Genomic DNA, 20,460 nt, shown 5'->3' on the forward strand with positions numbered 1-20,460 from the left:
GAGGCCTTTACAAGAGGAACTCTGTCTTCAGTGGGTACAGGTAGTAGGTTCATTCGAATACGTTATCAACATAACCCCTCGGATGAGGAACCCCATTCAATGGTGGATGCAAAAGTGCAACCTACTGGTGGGATGTGCATTCCTGACAGAGGTGCCCAGATTCATCGTGACCACAGATGCTTCTCTGGAGGGCTGGGGCGCCCACCTCCAGGGAATGGCAATCAGTGGCAAATGGAATATACAGCAGAAAAAGTGGCACATAAACCTCCTAGAGTTCAGAGCCATTTTTCTCGCCCTGAAATCCTTTCAAGCAATTTTAGAGGGTTCCACGGTTCTAATTCGAACAGACAACACAACCAGCATGCATTACCTGAACAAACAGGGAGGCACAAGGTCGGCCCGATTATCCCATCAAGCACAAGAGATTTGGAATTGGGCCCTGGATCACAAAATCAATCTGTTGGCGGTCCATGTCCCTGGGGTAGCCAATGTGCTAGCGGACTCCCTCAGCAGGTCTACTGCATGCAATCATGAATGGGAGTTACATCAGCCTACCCTGGATCAAATATTCCAAGAGTGGGGTCACCCCGACCTGGATTTGTTTGCCACAAGTCAGAACCGGAAATGCCCACGCTTTGCAAGCTGGATTCCCCACAGGAACTCATGCGGGATGCCCTTTCGATGAACTGGTGTTGGATATTTGCATACGCCTTTCCGCCGATTCCTTTAATTCCCAAGGTCATCAGGAAGTTGAGGAGACAGCCATGTCGTCTAATCCTGATTGCTCCAAGGTGGCCCGACAATATTGGTTCACCGAGCTTCTCCTCTCGGAGTGCAGGCCAATACAGTTGACTCGAATACCGAATCTCCTGACAATTCAAGAGGGCCAAGTATACCATCCGGACCCAGTCTCTTTGAAATTATCAGCTTGGCTCCTCAACACAATGAATTCGCCCACTTAGACATTCCTCAAGATTGTCAAGAAGTCCTCGCTAATGCCAGGGCGCCATCAACGATTAAGACCTACAAACTGAAATGGAAGCGTTTCTGTGCCTGGTGTCAAGCTGTTGATCTGCATCCCATTCATGCTAGACCAAAACAAATCTTGCCTTTCTTTCTGCATTTGGCTAGATCAGGTTTGGAACATTCTACCCGTAAAGTATTCCTAGCAGCCATTTCCAGATTTTGTCAGGACGGATCGAACCCTGTTTTCTTCAAGAATAATCCAGCAATTCTTTAAAGACCTCTTTCGTATGTTCCCTCCAATTCGACGACCACCTCCATCTTGGCATTTGAATGTGGTGCTAGCCCAACTCATGCGTCACCCCTTTGAACCTATCCATAAGATGGATCTCAAGTTTCTTACTTGGAAGGTCTCTTTGCTATTGGCTTTAACATCAGCTAGAAGGGTCAGTGACATTCAGGCATTCACTTCAAAACCGCCTTTCTTGCAATTTACATCAGATTCGGTGGTGCTACGTACCAATCCTAGGTACATGCCCAAGGTTCCATCGGATTTTCCCCTAAATGAGCTGGTGATCCTCAAGACCTTTTTTCCAAATCCACAATCACCGATTGAAAGAGCTTTACACTCTTTAGACATCAGAAGATGTCTCAGGTACTACCTTCAAAGAACGGCAACTGTTCGCAAGACAGACCAACTTGTTTGTGGCCTATGGAAGACTGCGCCACGGGTGCGCAGTATCCAAGCAGACTATAGCCAGATGGGTCTCTTCAGCAGTTGGACTCTGTCATCAACAGGCAGGAGGACCCTTGCAGTCCTTACCAAGAGTGCATTCTACAAGGGCGGTATCCTCTTCCACCGCTTTATTCGCTGGTGTGCCTCTTCTTCAGATCTGCAGGGCGGCAACGTGGTCCAGCAGGCACACTTTTACAAGACACTACTGTCTGGACTCAGCAAGTGATGCAGATTCTTCGGTGGGAAGAACAGTTCTTCGCAATCTTTGCAGTATCCAAGCAGACTATAGCCAGATGGGTCTCTTCAGCAGTTGGACTCTGTCATCAACAGGCAGGAGGACCCTTGCAGTCCTTACCAAGAGTGCATTCTACAAGGGCGGTATCCTCTTCCACCGCTTTATTCGCTGGTGTGCCTCTTCTTCAGATCTGCAGGGCGGCAACGTGGTCCAGCAGGCACACTTTTACAAGACACTACTGTCTGGACTCAGCAAGTGATGCAGATTCTTCGGTGGGAAGAACAGTTCTTCGCAATCTTTTCAAATAAGGTGAGCCTCTGTTCTCCCTCCTCCTCTATGCTCTTGTTTAGCCACTTCTAACATGTTATTGGTTATTGCTGTGCATGCATATCTGCTGTATACTGTAAGCGTCTTACGAGCATGTTGTTTTTTTTTTTTCTTTTTCTTTCTTGTACTGCCATCTACTCTGATTCAGGCATGTGAATCTATGAAAGACACAAAAAGATCAATAGAGGAAGCGTAGAGGTTGAGATAGAATCACCCTCCTGAAAGATTCATATAAACATGGAGATTCTATCAAACGAGTGGAGGTGCCAAATATTTTGTAATTTTATTGGTGCACATTGATCAATGCACCACGTTTGTGGCACAAGAAGTAGCGCTAAACAAGCAAAATCCTGCAGATTAACTGTAGGATGTAACCTTATAATATGGATGTACAATCAGTGATTATTAGTATAAATACGAATATGCTTGTGCTTTCTCTCCCTTTTCTCCTTTTGATTTACAGAGACCACTGGTCATTTTTTCTGCACTGATCTTTGGTGCATTGCTTCTCTAGGGCCAGCTCATGCCCTGAAGCGGAAATATTCAGCCTATTTTTGCTGATATGTTTATAGGACAGTAGGCATACAAACTGTAGAACTGAGCTATTTTTCTGGTAGGGATCATTGAACGGTCCTGATGAGTAGGCAGTTGGGGACTGCCTATGAAACATGTCGACTTGGTAGCTAGTAATCGCTCTACCTTTCATCCCCTTTTTAATATTTCCAGCTAGAGATACCAATAAAATGTATTTGTTCTACTAGCCAGGGAATTTTTAAACTTTTTTGTATTTTTGCATTTCACTAGTAAGATCCCTACACTTCACTGACACCACTGCACCCACACATAGCTCTGTCACAATTATAGTGCTCCCGCGTAGTCCGTCTGGTCGTAGCACGCCCCGCCCCGTTATAGGGACGGGAAGACCCCTATGATGAAGCATGACACTAACGGATTTTTTTAGTGTGTGAGGGGTATTTTAACAAAGCACACGCGCTCTCATCTTTCCATCACTAAGAGAGAGCCCTTTTCTTCCACATAAAAACCAATAAAATTACAAAATATTTGGCACCTCCACTCGTTTGATAGAATCTCCATGTTTATATGAATCTATGAAAGACACCCCAATACTGGAGAAGAACAATAGTTACTTACCTGTAATCTGTGGTTCTCCAGTATTGGTGTCTTTCATAGATTCACATGCACCCGCCCACCTCCCCTCAGAGGCTCCCTCAGGCAATTACTTGGTTCCACTCCTGTGCGAGAAAATCTGAGAGCCTGAGCCTCTGAGGAGAACATTCTGGTGGGTGCTGTCGCCTGATTGTCTGCAGTTTGGACTAACAAAATGACTAGGATAGTCATGTGGGGAAGTTCTGTACACTGTAGCTTAGGGCTACTTTACTTCCTGGTTTGTTATTACCAAAGTTTTGGGTTTTCTATAGGCATATTATTGCTTTTTTATGTACCGTGGGACTCTCACTCCGACGACTGGGAATGATTCAGGCATGTGACTCTATGAAAGACACCAATACTGGAGAACCACAGATTACAGGTAAGTAACTATTGTTCTTGTCCTTGTACGATGGTGATGGAGAAAATCAAAACATATGTGGTGGCTGTTGACATGATGTTGCCCTGCCCTATAATGTATGCACTGGCATACTATTGGTATTTTTTCTTATCTCACTACTGCTGCCTGAGACACATTTGGGAATCCTCATACCCCTTGCCAGTGTTAAAAAGTTGAAACTACATTCGGCACCTTCCAATCTGCCTGGTATTTCTTTGCTTTGGGATTGTAGGGGCGGGGAGCACGAACATCTCACACCAGCACTTTTATATCCACCCACTCAATGAACAACCGATTTAGAAACCCCGGACAGGATATGTGATTAAGTTGGGCATAGTTTTTTTGCCGTTGTGAAGGGCTTTTTCGTAAGGTGTATCGCTTCTTTTCAATCTTTGCCAAGTCAGCATTATTTTGTTAAATAGCTACTCTTTTTCCCTTTTACGATAAACATCACATTAGTTTGATTTATTTCAGCAGTTTAATTATTTGTAGATAATTGTTGCTTGACTTCTGCATTCATCTCTTTGACTCTATTTTAATTTGCAAACTTTCACAGGTATTTAATTAGTCAAGGAGCCAATGTAGGTGCAGTTAATAGTGAAGGTGATACGCCATTGGACATTGCAGAGGAAGAAGCAATGGAGGAACTCCTTCAAAACGAAGTTAGTCGGCAAGGTAATGCCAATTTCTACTTAAACATGAATGACAAATGTACTTACAAATATTGTCTTGTCTGACCCATGTCTGTTTGCTAAAAGTTAGAAATGGCATGTTTACGTGCATGTAGTAAATGAGTTATCTTTAAAAAACAAAAACATCCTAGCTATTCTAAAGGAAAGTTGCAGTTCTGTTAGGGACACAGAGGTGAAGACTATTCATAATCATCCCCTGTGTTTTTTCTCTAGCAGCCTTATATAACAAGTATATAATCTACAACTCTTAAGAATATTGGGAAGAAGGCAACATTCTGAGTCAATCCATATCATGCTATCACTGAAGAGGGCTTCACACTTCCTGTGCTCCCTCTGTCTTTGCACAACAGCTGCCGTGAACGTAATATTCCTTCCTTTACTTTATCTTCTTATCGTTTCCTACCACAAACAAAAGAAAGATATCATGTCTAACACTTTATCCCTTCAATGACCAGAATTAATATAGATGTCATTAAATTCCTTTATGAGCACAATTCATATAAGTAATTTAATTACAGAAGCCTATTACTTACATTGAAAAATTATATTAAAGTGAATTATTGTGGTATCAGTTGAATAATGAACCCTATTCTGTAATATTGCCCCTCTTGTAGGGAGGGTTTGGGGTTTTGTGAGAACCCATGGGTGGAATAATCCTCGCCTCTGCGCCTTTTATAGGATTGAAACTTTCCTTTTACAATACCTTGGAATATTATTATTCGATATAAGAACCGGAGGTGAGGATTATGCAAGTTAAAGCTTACTTACAAGTGAGGCTACATCCACAACAGGTTTGAAATAAGACTTCTTCAAGGTGGAATCGGAGAGCCAACGGTTGCGCTACCAGTTAAAAGGCTTTTTGTGGCATGCCCCCATGGTCAAATGAATTGTGAACACAAGTATCTGCCTCCCTCATAATCCAGCATCCACTTGAGGATGGTGAGAGAGGACACAGTCCTAAATGGTTTCCTGTTGGAAATGAGAAGATGTCTTTTACTTGCTGCCAACCACCTCTGTCTCACTCTCATGCACATTCAGGCAATACACAACTCACAGCTTGGGGCAGTCTCTAAATGATGGATACAAAATAACTGGGGTGGTACTTTGTCCCTCTACTCCTATGAATGACTGCCTGGGGTGTGAATATTCTGCCAGTCCAGTCTTGAGCACTCACGCCATACTCTCCTGCAAGACACCAGGCACAACATTTCCAGTTCCTTTCTGCTCAGGTGCTTATTCTGTGGCTATGAAAGGAAAACAAATAACAACTATATTCATGTCCCACAAAGTGAGGTTTCATGGGCAAGGGGATATATATAGGTTTTCACACAATCGGGTAGTCGCCCACTTGTGAACAATCACTTGGAAGATGATCGGCTGCTGAAGGTTTTTTAGTACTATCAAGTGGTTGTCCACTTGTGAACCATCTGTTGGGAGATGAACCACTCATATGGTAGAATGGAAAGTGTTTATACTTGTGTGCAAGCAAAACCCTGCAAATCCAGTTATGGCAAATTTAGTATGTGTAGCAGCTCTGAACCCACGGGATCTGGTGCCTTTGTAAACACCAGTGAAGCCATCTTTTGAGGCTCATCTTGAACACTTGACTGTGTTTTCCACCCATGCCTATTGGATGTGGTGTTCCACTTCTCTCAGTGAGCCTGGGATCTTCCAGCAGACCCTGAGTCGTAGACTGCTTTCTGTCTCGAGGTCGTGCGGGAAACACTCTGGATTTCTCAGAATGCGACAGGGGTGTGGGTGACAGACTGAAAAGTTCCAGAAGAACCGGATACCAGACTTGAGACTTCCAAATCAGTGTAACCATCATCTCTTCAGTTTTCTACTGAAGTGTGGTGTCACTCGTGTGGTCATAGCGAACAGTGGAAATGCATTCCCTTATCCTTTGTCAATTCCTGGAAAAAATGCGTCTGTTGATGTTGGTTGTGGTTTCCAACTGTTGTAACTGTCTATTTGATGATCCAGCCTGGATTCAAACAGATGGACTAATGTTCTCCAGGTCTGATTCAGTATTCTGAAAACTTCCGGATGCAGGTACCTCTTGCTTGAATCCTGTAGGTGTCCGGAATGCAAGTCAGCTACCATGTTCCTTGACCCAGGAAGGTCCTCTGCCGTTTCCTGATTCTCCAGGCAGTAGTGCCAAAATTCCTTGCCTGTGGCCGACCGGATCTTTGATCTGGTGCCCCTGAAATGATTTATGTAGCAACCTGCTGACATACTGCCCATCTTTCACAGAACGCAGCGTCCATCTTGGTCCAATATTTCACCGCAACAATGCCTGCCAATTGTTCCAGGCATTTGGTTTGGAGTTTAAGCTCCTATTAATACCATCCTCCTCGTGTAGACAACTAGCCATATCTTGCGACCCAGCGGTTCTGCTAACATCTGAATCTGTTACCAGCTCCGAATCCGACCTGAAGATGGCTCTCCTCTTCTAAGCTTCCTTGTGGGCTAGTCACAGTCGTGGTTAGGCCTCTTGTCAAATGAGAGACCCGGTGCTGGAGAGGACCTGGAACATTGCCTGAATAAATTTTAAAAAAGCACAGCTGGAGGTGGAACAGCAGGTGCCAATGAATTCTATAGCCCGCATTGTGAGCGCTTGTCTGAAGCAGATGCAAGGGATATGGGTTGATGGATTTAGATTGGTTTGAAGTTCCACAACCCAAGATCTTTACAGAAGGACTTGTCTGTTCTTTGCCTTCCTGAATTCCATCTCACTCTGTTGCTGCGTATCGTGTGATGATATTTTCACATCTTGGTCTAAACCAGGTGAAGTAAGCATCGAACGCTTTCAGTAGTTTTAAGGGATTTATTAATAACCGCGAAGAGGAAAAGCAGTCTATCCCAACAGGGGCCCAGAGGTAACTCTACAAAGTTAATATGCAGTTCCTAACATAGAAAACAGGGATTTATGTGTTTTATGCAAGGGCTCCATAACTGGTATGTAGTCAAAGAAGTGGGGAGAAGAGACCTCTCCTTTCGGAAAAAGACCCTCACACACCCAACCAGCTAGGTGTCTTGCTTCATCGGGTCTGCTCCTTATCGGGTCGGCGGTGCAATACCCGATCTTGGCAGAGATCTTTTTTCCTTTATGCCGGTGGGTGAGGTGCGTGTGAGGGCCCTAGATCACTGTAGGTGAAAGTGGAGTGTAAGGAAGTGGATTAAAATAGGGGAGGTGGTCCACTACAGACAATTTTTAATGAAAGTGGCCCCTACCCTAATTAAAAGTAAAACAAGGCTTGTATCTTAACTCTAAGGATGTGGAGGCTGTGCGCTTGTGAAAAAAGGTCAACTTGTTTCTTGCCCTTTAACTTATTAGATGGCAGTTCATCGGGACCAGAATGGATCTACCTACACTTTTTTGTAGTGGTCAGCACAGGGTTACAGTGTATACGTGACCACCATTACAGCACCCTAAAAAGTGGTACCTTGTAGATCATAAAAACAAAACCTGCAATAAAAATTAATTAGAACTGGAGGAAGGTGCATCACACAGTGTTCAGGACGCAGCTTAATCATGCTAAAATGCAAGTGACTCGTGGCATGCGTGGTGTGGGCACACCGTGTCACTTCAGATGGTATGACATCATAACAACAAGGCAGATGAGGAGAGCATTCATCACAATGAACTCACCCTATTAGAGTCAAAACTGCACAGCTTCAGTACCGGCTCGTGTAGACACTCATGTGTAGTGTCTTGCTAAGCGGGAAAGATATGAGCACACAGTCAACAGAATGAAATACAATAAGTCCCAGGTGCAATAGCCTCGAGACATATCAAGTCAAACAGTGCTCACGGGCACCCAACAAGGATGTCATGAGTGCGTCTTACAGCAGTAATGCTGGAGTTCCAATTAATGACACACCAAAAGTAGGACCTGTCCAGCGTTCCGGGCCACACACCCGACCCACACCGTGGTGAGGGTCCGCCAGTGTCCAGCGCACCCAACGGGACCCCACACATCACGCACACAACGGGTTCTGGACGAGGCAATAACTAGTCTGTATAGTGGGAAATGACACATGGAGCCAGAAGCGAAGGAACAAAGAGCATGCCAGTTCCCACTGAAAGAGAGTGCCCCAACAGGTAAATGACCAGGTGGGAGTGGGCAGGCTAGCCAGAGAACCTCGCAGGCGTTGTGCACCTTCCCACCCTAACGGGAGGGTGCCAGTTGTGTACGGAGCCAGAGCACACATTGTGCTCAAAGACCCGTCAGGAGATTACTTACAGTTCCGCTCTGGACCTGAGGCGTCTGTCCTACCCTCACGAGGCCGGTCCGGGTAGAGATCACAGGCGTTCTGTGCCGTGTCTAAGTACCAGCGACCGGCCGGTAATGGGGGGCGGGACTTCCGGTGGAATAGATCGTAGCGCGCTAGAACGACTAGAGCGCGGGCATCAAGGCAGGTTCCATAATGGGAAGCCTGGAAGCACCGCGGGCTCGCAGTCACGGTGCTAATGACTCCCTGGGGCCGCCGTGTTTCGCCTGTCCTGCGTGGGCAGTGCGTGTAGCGTGCATATATATGGTGGACATCGCTAAATGGAGCACATCATCAATAAGGGGAGAAAACCCCCTAACAGGTATAGTGTTCTACATAACCGGCATGATAGAGGTGGAGTACATTGGACTGTAGGGAAAATTCATAATTACTGAAAGGGGTGTGATCACTGTGCCTCTGTAATGGCGGTTTAGTCCATACCTGCAATAAAGAAATGCGAGGACCAACTAAGCGTTTGTACTGTGTGTCATGTACACCTGCTAATGATGGATGAGAGGACCAACTGTGCATATATACCATCAGTCATATGCCATGTGCCAGGTATCACATGTCATCAATCACTCGTCTGTGGACTTTCACCTACACTGATCTAGGGCCCTCACACGCACCTCACCCACCGGCATAAAGAAAAAAAAATCTCTGCCAAGAAGGCCCCATCACGGGTGCCGATCGGGTATTGCACCGCCGACCCGATAAGGAGCAGAACCGATAATAAAGCAAGACATCTAACTGGCTGGGTGTCTGAGGGTCTTTTTCCGAAAGGAGAGGTCTCTTCTCCCCACTTCTGTGACTCCATACTCCATACCAGTTATGGAGCCCTTGCATAAAACACACTAAACCCTGCTTTTTATGTTAGGAACTACATACTAACTTTGTAGAGTTTGAGTCACGGACGTGTATGCTGGACCTGGATAAATAACAGTCCGTTCTTCCCTCTCCTTGTCTTAGGCCCAGAGGTAACTGCCTGTCCAGGAATCTCCGAGGGATTTGGGTTTCATGACAGAGCAGAGTTCCTGGTATACATCACCACACTTCTATCTTTTTCCAAATAATGAACAAATCAAATAAAGAAATAACAAATAATAAGAAATTAGAAAACCTAGGGATAACGTAATGCAGTACAATAATAAACATTGACTATGTAAGTAGAAGTAAGGTATTAACAAGGAAAACTAGAAATACAATACATTTTCCTCCCCTCTAAAGGAGAAAGAAAAATTAATCACAAATAGTCTTGTAACTTGTTGGGAGTAAACTTGGTTCGAACGCTTCTCCTTAAAGTTTCATGTTAGAAGCATTTTGTTTATTAACATTTATGCCAGCACTGGGATCAAGTGCCAGACTAGAAACATTCCACCAATTTCCATCTGAAAGTTTTGCAGCATTTTTTTTGAGCTCATACATTTGTAAAGGTGCTTTGAATTTTGAAAAACCTTTCCCAACAAGACAAGGATTTTTTAACACAAACCCAGTCACCTAATTTCAATCTGCTGTATTTTAAGTTGCCATATATTCTTTTTGCACTTGAAACATCAGAATTGGATTTGGCTATATCCCATGATTCTTTTATATTCAAATTTTTATCAAGGCTTGTGGTCATCCGAATAGGGCATAAATCAGTTGTTGCTTTTCTGCCTGACATCAGTTCGAATGGAGTTTTAGTTGTGACACTGTGAGGCGTCGTTCTGTAACTCCAAGTCAACTCTTTAACTCCTTCCATGCTCATGACGAGCTGAGCTCGTCATGAGGCACACTGGAGCTGTGCTAATGACGAGCTGACCTTGTCATGAACAATGGGAAATCAGGGAATGCAGCACAGGAGGAAAATATCTCTAGCAGCCAAGGTGTTAAAAGCAGTTTCAACATTCATGTTACATTTGAAAGTAGACTGGATACATTCAACTAAAGGTTTGTTGAAGCACTCTACTTTACCGTTACTTTGGGATTATATAATGGTGCTTTGATATGTTTGATATTACATTTTTCTAGAAAAAATTTCATTTCAAGAGAAGTAAACTGAACGCCATTATCAGTTAAAATTTCAACCGGGATACCTTCCCTAGCAAATACATCTTGGAAGAAATTGATGGTGGGCTCCATCACTCCTCTAACCTCTACCCACCTTGATAAATGGTCAACCATAACAATGAAATATCTCTTATAGTTGGGAAGGAAATGGTAAGGTCCTAAAAAGTCCACTCCAACACGTTGCCAAGCTTTCCTGGACAAATAGTGGGAAACTCGACCACCTTTTCAGTTTTCAGAACTTTATCACTGACTTTACATTTTCTGCAGTCATTTACATACAAGTCTATTTCATGGTCCATTTTAGGCCACCAAAAATGTTCTCTTACTTTTCTTTTGGTGGAGGTGGAACCCAAAGGGCCAGTGTGTGCTAATTCAATTATTCGTTTGTGGAAACAGGTCGGGGGAATCAGTTTATCACCACGCATTAGTTTATTACATTCTAATGATAGTTTGTCAGGTAGTTTCCAAAAAGCTTGTAATTTATCAGGTAAACTTCTTTCTTTTGGCCAACCAAAAGTAACCATTTGTATGACATCCCTTAGTACAGCATCATTGTATAATTCCTGTACCCAATCATTCTCTTCCTTACAAATGCTGGAATCGCCAATGTAGGCAATGAAGCATTCTTCAATTTCTGACTTCCAATCCTATTCCTCACAATCTCCAATTTGGAGTCTAGAAAGACAGTCTGCTCTAGAGTTTTTCCCACCTGGAATGTATTCTACAGAAAAAAAGAATTCTAGTAATCTTGCTGAAAGTCTAGCTATGCTAGCAGTGGTGCGTTTTAACTTCCTTCCTGATAAAATGTCCACCAACGGACGATCATTCCTCAAAATAAAAGGCCTTCCCCACAAATAAGCTCTAAACTTCTTTACACTCCATACGCATGCTAGGAGTTCTTTTTCTATAACAGAATATTTGCGTTCCGGTGATCGTAACGTTCTAGAGGCAAAAGCTACAGTTGTTTCATGATTAATGTTGAGTTGGGTTAAAACTGCTCCTAAACCATATTCTGAAGCATCTACAGTAACATAATTCTTTCTTCCTTCTACAAATAATTGTAATGCTGGCGCCAAACTAATATCTTTTTTAATTTTCTCAAAAGTATGTTGGCATAGATCTGTGCACACATTTTCACCTTTTTTTAGTAGGACCTTAAAACACTCAGTAATTGTAGCAAAGTTTCGCATACATTTTGCATACAATCCACATAAGCCTAAGAAAGATAACAATTGCTCTCTGTTTTGTGGAGCAGGCGCTTCTACAATGCTTTTTACCAGACTGAGTTTAGGTTTTACACCTTGGTCAGAAAATAGATGTCCCAGGTACTTAATTGCTCTTGTTTTAAATGTACATTTGTCTTTTCGTAGTGTGATACCTCTTTTTTCTAAAGTTTCTAAAACATTGTTTAGTACAAGGTCATGTTCATTTTCGCTAACAGCAAATATTAAAATGTCGTCCTGAAAAATTGCAACGTGTTCATTAACAATAAACATGTCTGAATTAAGTCTTTGGAAGACTGCAGAAGCAATGCCAAATGGTATGCGACAAAATTGGAAAACTCCATCAGGAGTTACGAATGCAGTTAAAGGACGAGAACTTTCATCTAATTCAACTTGGTGGTAAGCCGCCCTTAGATCTAATTTGCTAAACCACCTGGCTTGATCAACTTTAGTTATTAGGTCTTCAATCCTAGATAGAGGGTAGTTATCTATCCAAATAGCTTCATTTACACTCCTCATATCCACACACATGCACAGCTCCCCATTCTTTTTCTTCGCTAAAACTATGGGAGATAACCACAAGGTTCCATCAGTTTTTTCAATAATACCTTGTGAACACATATCATTGAGTATGGCAGAAAGGTCATTTCTCACACTGAATGGAATGTTATGTTTGACTGGAGAAACATCGCGTTTGACCTTAATGCGATAAGTAAAGTCTGACATTTTTCCTAATTTGTCCCGAAAAACGTAACTGAATTTTTTAACCCATGTATTATCATAGTTGCTTACCGAACCTAATCTTTTCTTTTCAAAGGAAATGGGTTGTTCTAAACCTTGTCTGATCGTAATACCAAATTCAGTTTGATGAATTAAGGCCAAGACATTGATTCCTTTTTTTGCTACATACATTTTTCCATTAATTGATTCATCTAAAATCTTAATGTCAGCCCAGAAGAAACCAATGAGGTCAACTTTGCTTCCTTCAAATGCTACTGTAAGAATGTCTGGGGGAAGTAAAGCTTTGTTATGCCAATACTTTTCAAAAATATCATTGGAGATAATAGGTATGCGTGCACCAGTATCAACTAAAAGTTGGTTAGCATGACCTTCAATGGAAACATTAAGGTTTGGATCAATTACTAGGTCTTCATCGTTCGAATTAGCACATCTAACACCTAAAAGTAATTCTTTGCTTTCCTCAAAGTTTTCTATATCAAAATTATTACCAAAATCATTTAAAACACAACGGACATTAGCAGACTTGCCTGCTCTGCACACTTTTAAAAAATGTCCTATTTTTCCACATTTCTTACATTTTTGACCTAGAGCAGGGCAAAATCTGAATGAAGAAACATGTGAAGGTGAACCACATTTATAACAAAATACTTTATGGGATTGTTGAACAGAAAAATTTGGTCTATTGAATGTTCTGGGTTTAGTATTAGTTTGAGGATTTTTCGTAGTATTTGGTTTGTTGACAACTGCGCCAGAAATTGTGGATTTAGCTAAAGATTCCTCAAGTAATTTTGCATCGATGGAAGAACCCTCAATAATTTTAGCTATATCTATAGCTTTATCTAATGTTGAATTTTTACATGCAAGCAACCTTTCTTGTATTTTCTGGGAGTAGCAGCTGGCTAATTGGTCACGTATTAGTTCCGCAGTGAAATTATCAAATTCACACTTTGACGCTAACATTTTTAGTGCAGTGACATAAGTGTCTATACTTTTGTTGGGTTCTCGTGAAAAATGTGTATCTATGTACAATCATATTTTTTGTTTACGAGAAGTATTTATCTAGTTGAGCAATCGCAGTCTCAAATTCATCCACATTTTCATCTTTTGCAGGGACATAATCAGGTAGATGATCATAAATATTTTGACCTTCGACTCCCAAATGATAGTACATGAGACTTTTTCGTCTTTCTGTTCTGAATTTTTATCAATAGCTCCTAGATATGCTTTAAATGATCTTAGCCATAAGTTCCACTCTAAAGGTGGTTCTCCAGGATCTTGTAGGAATGGTGCTGGTGCTTGCACCTCTGCATGTTGGTTTGGATGTATATAAAAAAAATGAAGCTTGCAAATCGCTGTAATTTGCACAAGTGACCTTCTTGAAAAAGTGTGCAAATCACTGTTGTAAAATTAAATTTCTCTGAATAAACCTGAAAAAAAAATCATGCAAATTACTGTGAAAAACACTGTGTAAAGAAAGGTTAATTTTGTTGGTGAAAAAAAATATAGATGAAGCGTGCAAATGGCTGTAATTTGCACAATTAACCTTGATAAAGCGTGCAAATCGCTGTTGTGAAATTAATTTTATAATTTTCCTGCTTTGTATATAGTAATCACTTTCTTCTTTACTTTTTTTTTTTGGAGTGTGACTTGCAAAGCGTGCAAGTCGCTGTTGTGACATATCTGTTAAATTCACTTTTTTTTTAAAGGAAAGTCTTCTTTCTATGTAAAATTGATGTGGTGCTGCGGAGTCAAAGTATTGGTCCTTTTTCTATTTTGTTGGTTTAATAACATCCCATAATGCAGTGCAGTAGAAGCAGAAATCGTGGACTACATTGAAGTTGAACATCTGGTGAAATTGAAGAAAATTCTATTGTTTTTTCAGTGCAACGAGCCAAGGTGTATAACACGTTCTTAATGATGAGATGTGTATAACCGGCTTCCGCGCTTGTTTCAGTTTGGTTTCCGTCGCTTGACTTGAAACGGCTTTGCGCAGTTACGTTTAACACGCTTCTGTGTTGCGCGGCCTCGCACAGCTTTGTTTAATGAGCTTTTCTATTGCCCGCAGGATTCGAATGAAACGATCCTGTCTCCCACTGCGGAGCTCGTATTCATGTAAAGCAGAAGAAAATTACAACGGTGAGAAAATAAAACAATGAATCTCACCTCGGAATGTAGAGTAATCAGACTACTTGACATAAGCTTAAAAATCTCACCGATTCTCTGGCCACTGTTTTAGCGCTTCCGTGAATTTGAAGAAAGGAAGTAATAAGAATGTCTCTTTTGTCTTGGAGCGATGACGGTACACTTCGTAGGTTTGCCCAATCGTCGCCAAATTACTGAAGTAAGCATCGAACGCTTTCAGTAGTTTTAAGGGATTTATTAATAACAGCGAAGAGGGAAAGCAGTCTTATCTCAACAGGGGCCCAGAGGAAACTGCCTGTCCTAGAATCTCCGAGGGATTCGGGTTCCATGACAGAACAGAGTTCCAGGTAAACATCACCACACTAGGGTTCCCCAAAGTTGGTCCTGGAGGGCCGGATCCATGCCAGATGTTACGAAAACTGCATTTATCTAAATGGGGATATGCCGAAAACCTGGCATGGCTCTGACCCTCCAGGGCTGATTTTGGAGAACCCTGGTCAAAATAGAATGTGGGTTATCTTCACTGACAGCTCTGTAGCCAATGTTGAGGATTTTGACATGAATGTGAAAAGAAAAAGCCAGCAGAATTAAGAACGACATATTCATGATATCAGGACATGAATTGCAGGAGGGACAAGAGCTGCTGCAGCTGTTTTCTTTAGAGAGACTACAGCTTCCACAACCCACGCCCCTCCCCCACACTCTACCAGCAGGAGAGAGAAGGGGCAATGGGGGCTTAAAGGAAACCATACTGCCCTCTGTCTGAAACACAAGCTAGGGTGGAAGGGGACTTCAGCTCCCGCAAGCCCCCCATGCCCTACCCACAGAAGATAGGAGGGGCAAAGGGGGTTTATAGACCTCCATACTGCCCACTGGGAGGGGCGCGAGCTGCAGTGAAGACATTTTCTTAAGGGGCACAAAAGCTCCCACTACCCACAGGAACAGAGGCAGAGCAAAAGAGTTTACAGGACACCATGACTCCCGCTATGCAGGAAGCGCCTGGGCAAAGACCAGGCCAAGACTGGCCAGTCCTAGACCTGTGAAGGATGGGCTTGTCCATCCTTCTGACATTTTTAAAGTTATTTTATCTGCAAAAGCTCTGAGAACAGAATGTACAAGAGGAAATTAGCAGCAGTAGTCCTCTACAAGGACCGACAAGTAAGTGCATCTATCAAGTCCTGTTTAACTAATGCAATTGGCCTAATCGACTCCGAAATTGAGAGCATAGAGAAGAGGCTGGAATAAACTCAGAGGTTTATTAAAGAGGTGGCGAACATCTCACTAAATAGGGACAGGAAATTACACAGTTAAAACCAATAATATCTTTATACCATCGACGAGTAATGTGTTTTGTGGATGCAGATTTATGCAGCTCCATCAGAAGTACAAATTTCCTTAGCCCTAATATAAACTGGCCTCCTACAAAAAAGATTAAGGAATCAACATGTTTGCAACCGGAAAAAACAGAAACAAGTTAAGGTTCTAACTCATCATGAGGTACTTTCTACCTCTTGTTCCTCCGTCCACCCATAAATGCCAACAAGGGGCTTAGTGGGTGATTTGCTCATCTGCAATGGAAGATTCAGTAAACATATTCGCCGGCATTCTGGTCGAGTTAAAGGCTGCAGAAAGTACTTTATCTAATTTATCGGATTGCATTTAAGACTACACAGTCTTGCAGTAACTAACTGACATATCCAAGAGCATGTTGAGACATGTTCAAGTTGTTAGGGTCCCAGCTGAGTGGCCTTCCTTTCATTATCTCATGCCCAGAAAGGGGTGTAGACAGGTCTTCAAAATCGTAATGGAGCTTTACAGTCATTTTTGCATTACATTACTACAGCAGCTACAGATGAAGCTCCTAGACTAGAGGCCATAACGCCTGTTTCCACAAGCCCAGCCAATAATCATCATTGCTGCAATAGGGACTTCTTCCAGCTTCTTCCAGCTGCAACGCTATTTGTACTGATCCTAAAGGATGTCGAGTGACCACAGTCTGCGTAGACGTAAATTGGGTCTGCCCCAAAAACAAAACTTCTCACTGGCTGTCGAAGGACCTATGCTCAGGGGGATTAGGTGACATATGCAGACTGTGTAACAAGATGTTTATGGTTAGACTTATGCCAAGGAATGAAAACTCTGAAAAAGTATGTGATGGGGTAGGGGAGGGTTGTACACTTTAAGAAACCACACTTTGTGTGCACCCTATTAAGTTTTACTAGCTATTCGTGTCAAAATTCCGAGAGAATCAGTATTTTTCAAGTGGGGCTCTTTTACAAACCAAAGCCTCTTACTGGTCCAATGAGGATCTAGTGTTTAAAAGATGGAGGCCAAAGTAAGAGGAGAAACAACGTGGCAATATTTCATCACTTAGAGCAACTTTCTGGGATTAATGAACTGGATTGTCAAAATTATATATATATGGCCCTAGGTTTCTCTCACTGTAAACACTGGGCATACATGTCGTATGGAATGAGACAACCATAGGGCCAAACTAGGCAAACATAACAAGATGATGGACTGAGTGCTGAAACTTTTCAACCACTCACCACCCGCCAAGAGATGCGAGTTTAATCCATTGTTCTTTTGTGCACTATGCCACCGCAGTTTGGACCCAGCCATATGCAAATCAGTCTTCACCCTGCTCCTCATGAGAACAGTCCACTTTGAACTTCGACAGGAAACAAGCATCCTGGGGCCAGTTTCGGGGTATCACCCCTCATCAGCCACGCTAGCTTGAATCCAGTGGCACAGCGAGCAAGGGACCCATGTATGTGCATACCTTTGGCCACTTAGAGCGAACATAGCAAACACAGCAAGGTAATGGAAGGAGTGCTGAATCTTTTCAACCACTCATCCCCAGTCAAAAGATCTGGGTTTGGACCCAGCCATATGTAAATCAGTCTTGGCCCTGCTCCACTATAAATGACATGCTGAAAAAAGATGTACCAGTCAAGTGTCTGACTACAGGTTGGTTTGACTCGCACATGTGAATCTAAGAGATAACTTTTATACTTTGCACAGAGGTTGGGATCGGATTAGATTATGTAGGAAATGTTTTAAGAAGACATTGATAGGAAAAATAAAAAGAAGCTTGGGATAATTTGATGAGAGCAGGTAAAAACTGCAATAGAATAGGGTGTCTCTGAAACAGACTGGGTTGAGCATTTTACAAAATATTTTACCTCTGAGATTGATTCTCCCAATATTTTGGTATCGAAATAAGTCACTTATGACTCGAATAACCTAATGAGGTTTACACTGACTCTGGGCCAAGCAGCTCTTTATAGCCGTTGATTGGGGAATACTGCTGGCCCATATATGGTATCCCACTACATATATATGTGCTGACCATAGTTTTCCTGGAGCAAGCGTGCATGTGTGTGCGCGTGTGTGTGTGTATATATGTATGTGTGTATATATGTATATATGTGTGTATATATATATATATATATATATATATATATATACATAGTAGTCCGTTGTGTGTGTATATATATATATGTATATATATATATATATATATATATATATATATATATATATATATATATATATATATATTCACTAAAAAAAACATAGGTTATAGACCATATATAGTTAGGAATTAGCATTTAAAAAACTTTATTTTACTCACACAAAACCATTGAAATTCCATATATAGTTAGTTGCACTAACTATATATCGCGCACCCGCAATCCACTGCTGATGATGTCACATATTACATCATTCATGACATGGTCAGTGACATCACTGATGACATCACTGATGACATCTCAAATGACATCACTGATGACAACATCCAGTGACTGTATGTTTCTGTAAAGTTAAAATATGTCTTACATATTGAAGAATGAGTGGATGTATAAGTGTCTGGATGAAGGATTTAGTAGGTGCATGACTGACTGTATAAGTGAGTGATTAAATGTGTCTCACTGAGTGCATGGGTTAGTGACTAAACTGTTTTAAATTGTGCATCATTGTGTCTGTTGTTCTGTAATCTGATGCATGTGTTGATCATTAGCTATATGACTAACTCTATGGGTTATTGATTGCTTGCCCAAGTATTTGTATGGGAGACTGAGTGTGTGGGTGTCTGGGAGGTGTATGACTCTGTGCATAGATGTGTGAGCAGTTGATTCACTAGATGTATGGGTTCAAAAGTGCATGTGGAAACAGCTGTATGGGCGGTTGACTGTGTGCATGAGTGTATTGGTGAATGAATGGATATCTCAGTGCTACATGTCAAAGTAAGTACATATGTAAAACACAGTACATGTGAGAGTTGACATATATAAATAACTGTGCATAAGAGCCAGTGAATGTGTGAGTGGCTGTATGGATCATTGTGAACTTGTATCAACTGAAGAGGTTCATCGTATCATCACATGAATGATGTCATCAGTGATGTGATCAGTAATGTCAAATGAGATGTCATCAGTGATGTCATCAGTGATGTCATTTGAGATGTCATCAGTGATGTCATCAGTGATGTCACTGACCATGTCATGAATGATGTAATATGTGACATCATCAGCAGTGGATTGCGGGTGCGCGATATATAGTTAGTGCAACTAACTATATATGGAATTTCAATGGTTTTGTGTGAGTAAAATAAAGTTTTTTAAATGCTAATTCCTAACTATATATGGTCTATAACCTATGGTTTTTTTAGTGAATTTTCAAGGTTTTTAAATGCTAATTCCTAACTATATATGGTCTCTAACCTATGTTTTTTTCAGTGAATTTCAATGGTTTTTTAATAGCAAATATCATAAGCTGTCGAATGTCAAGTACGTGGTAAGTAAAAACATTTTCGTGTTTATGCACACTGATCTGCTTTGAATGCTGCCCCCCCTCATTTCTATTAGGAGTACTCTCTCTTTGCAGATAGTGAAGGGTAGTTAACGCAGGCCTTTGCCCCCGTTGTAATCCGTCGTGCCTGCTTCTCTCTCCATTTGATTGATTGTTATCCAAGCATTTACTGTTTTAGAATTGGTTCTCTTTGGTTCATTCTCTATTTACAAACAAGCACAGAGTCGCAATACTCTGTTTAGTCTTTGCAGATCGTGAAAAATCGTGTAAAAAAACAAAAGGGATCGAGCAAAATCAGTAGGCCACTAATGGGATCTCTTTTTGACCTCGCTAAAATAGAAACATTAGGAACAACCCCTCATGAGAAATACGAAACTAGTGAGATGAACTGAACTCCACACCATGATGGCTGCAAGACAGCTCGGCTCCGCCACCCACCCCGCCCAAAATAACGATAAACTCTATGCAAATATTACAAATATATACAACACACCAGCAAAGTAACAGGGTAAAACATTTTATTAAATAACTATTTACATAACTATTTTATACTTTTTGTTGCCCGATCCGGCTAGCTCAATCGATCGAGCATGAAACTCATGCACTCTGATAGTTTAAAGTTTTGAGGAGTGCTTGTTAGACTGTCTGAAGCTTATTTGCACCTGCTACAGCTTCACTATTCTCAATGTAAGTGG

General features: G+C 41.7%; 1 protein-coding gene across 8 annotated transcripts in view; it reads left to right on the forward strand.

Annotated features, from left to right (window-relative positions):
- Positions 1-20,460, forward strand: part of PPP1R12A (protein phosphatase 1 regulatory subunit 12A) — a 1,571,083-nt gene that overhangs the window by 402,115 nt on the left and 1,148,508 nt on the right. For all 8 annotated transcript variants that reach the window (XR_013606928.1, XM_078674242.1, XM_078674241.1 and 5 more), the window contains exon 3: positions 4,385-4,503. Coding sequence is in view for 7 of the 8 variants with exons in the window: in XM_078674242.1 (XP_078530368.1) it covers positions 4,385-4,503 (119 nt within the window). In the remaining variant the exon portion in view is untranslated. The remainder of the gene's footprint in view (positions 1-4,384; positions 4,504-20,460) is intronic.

The sequence above is a fragment of the Lissotriton helveticus genome, chromosome 1_1 (assembly GCF_964261635.1).
Source record: "Lissotriton helveticus chromosome 1_1, aLisHel1.1, whole genome shotgun sequence".
Classification (NCBI taxonomy): Eukaryota; Metazoa; Chordata; class Amphibia; order Caudata; family Salamandridae; genus Lissotriton; species Lissotriton helveticus.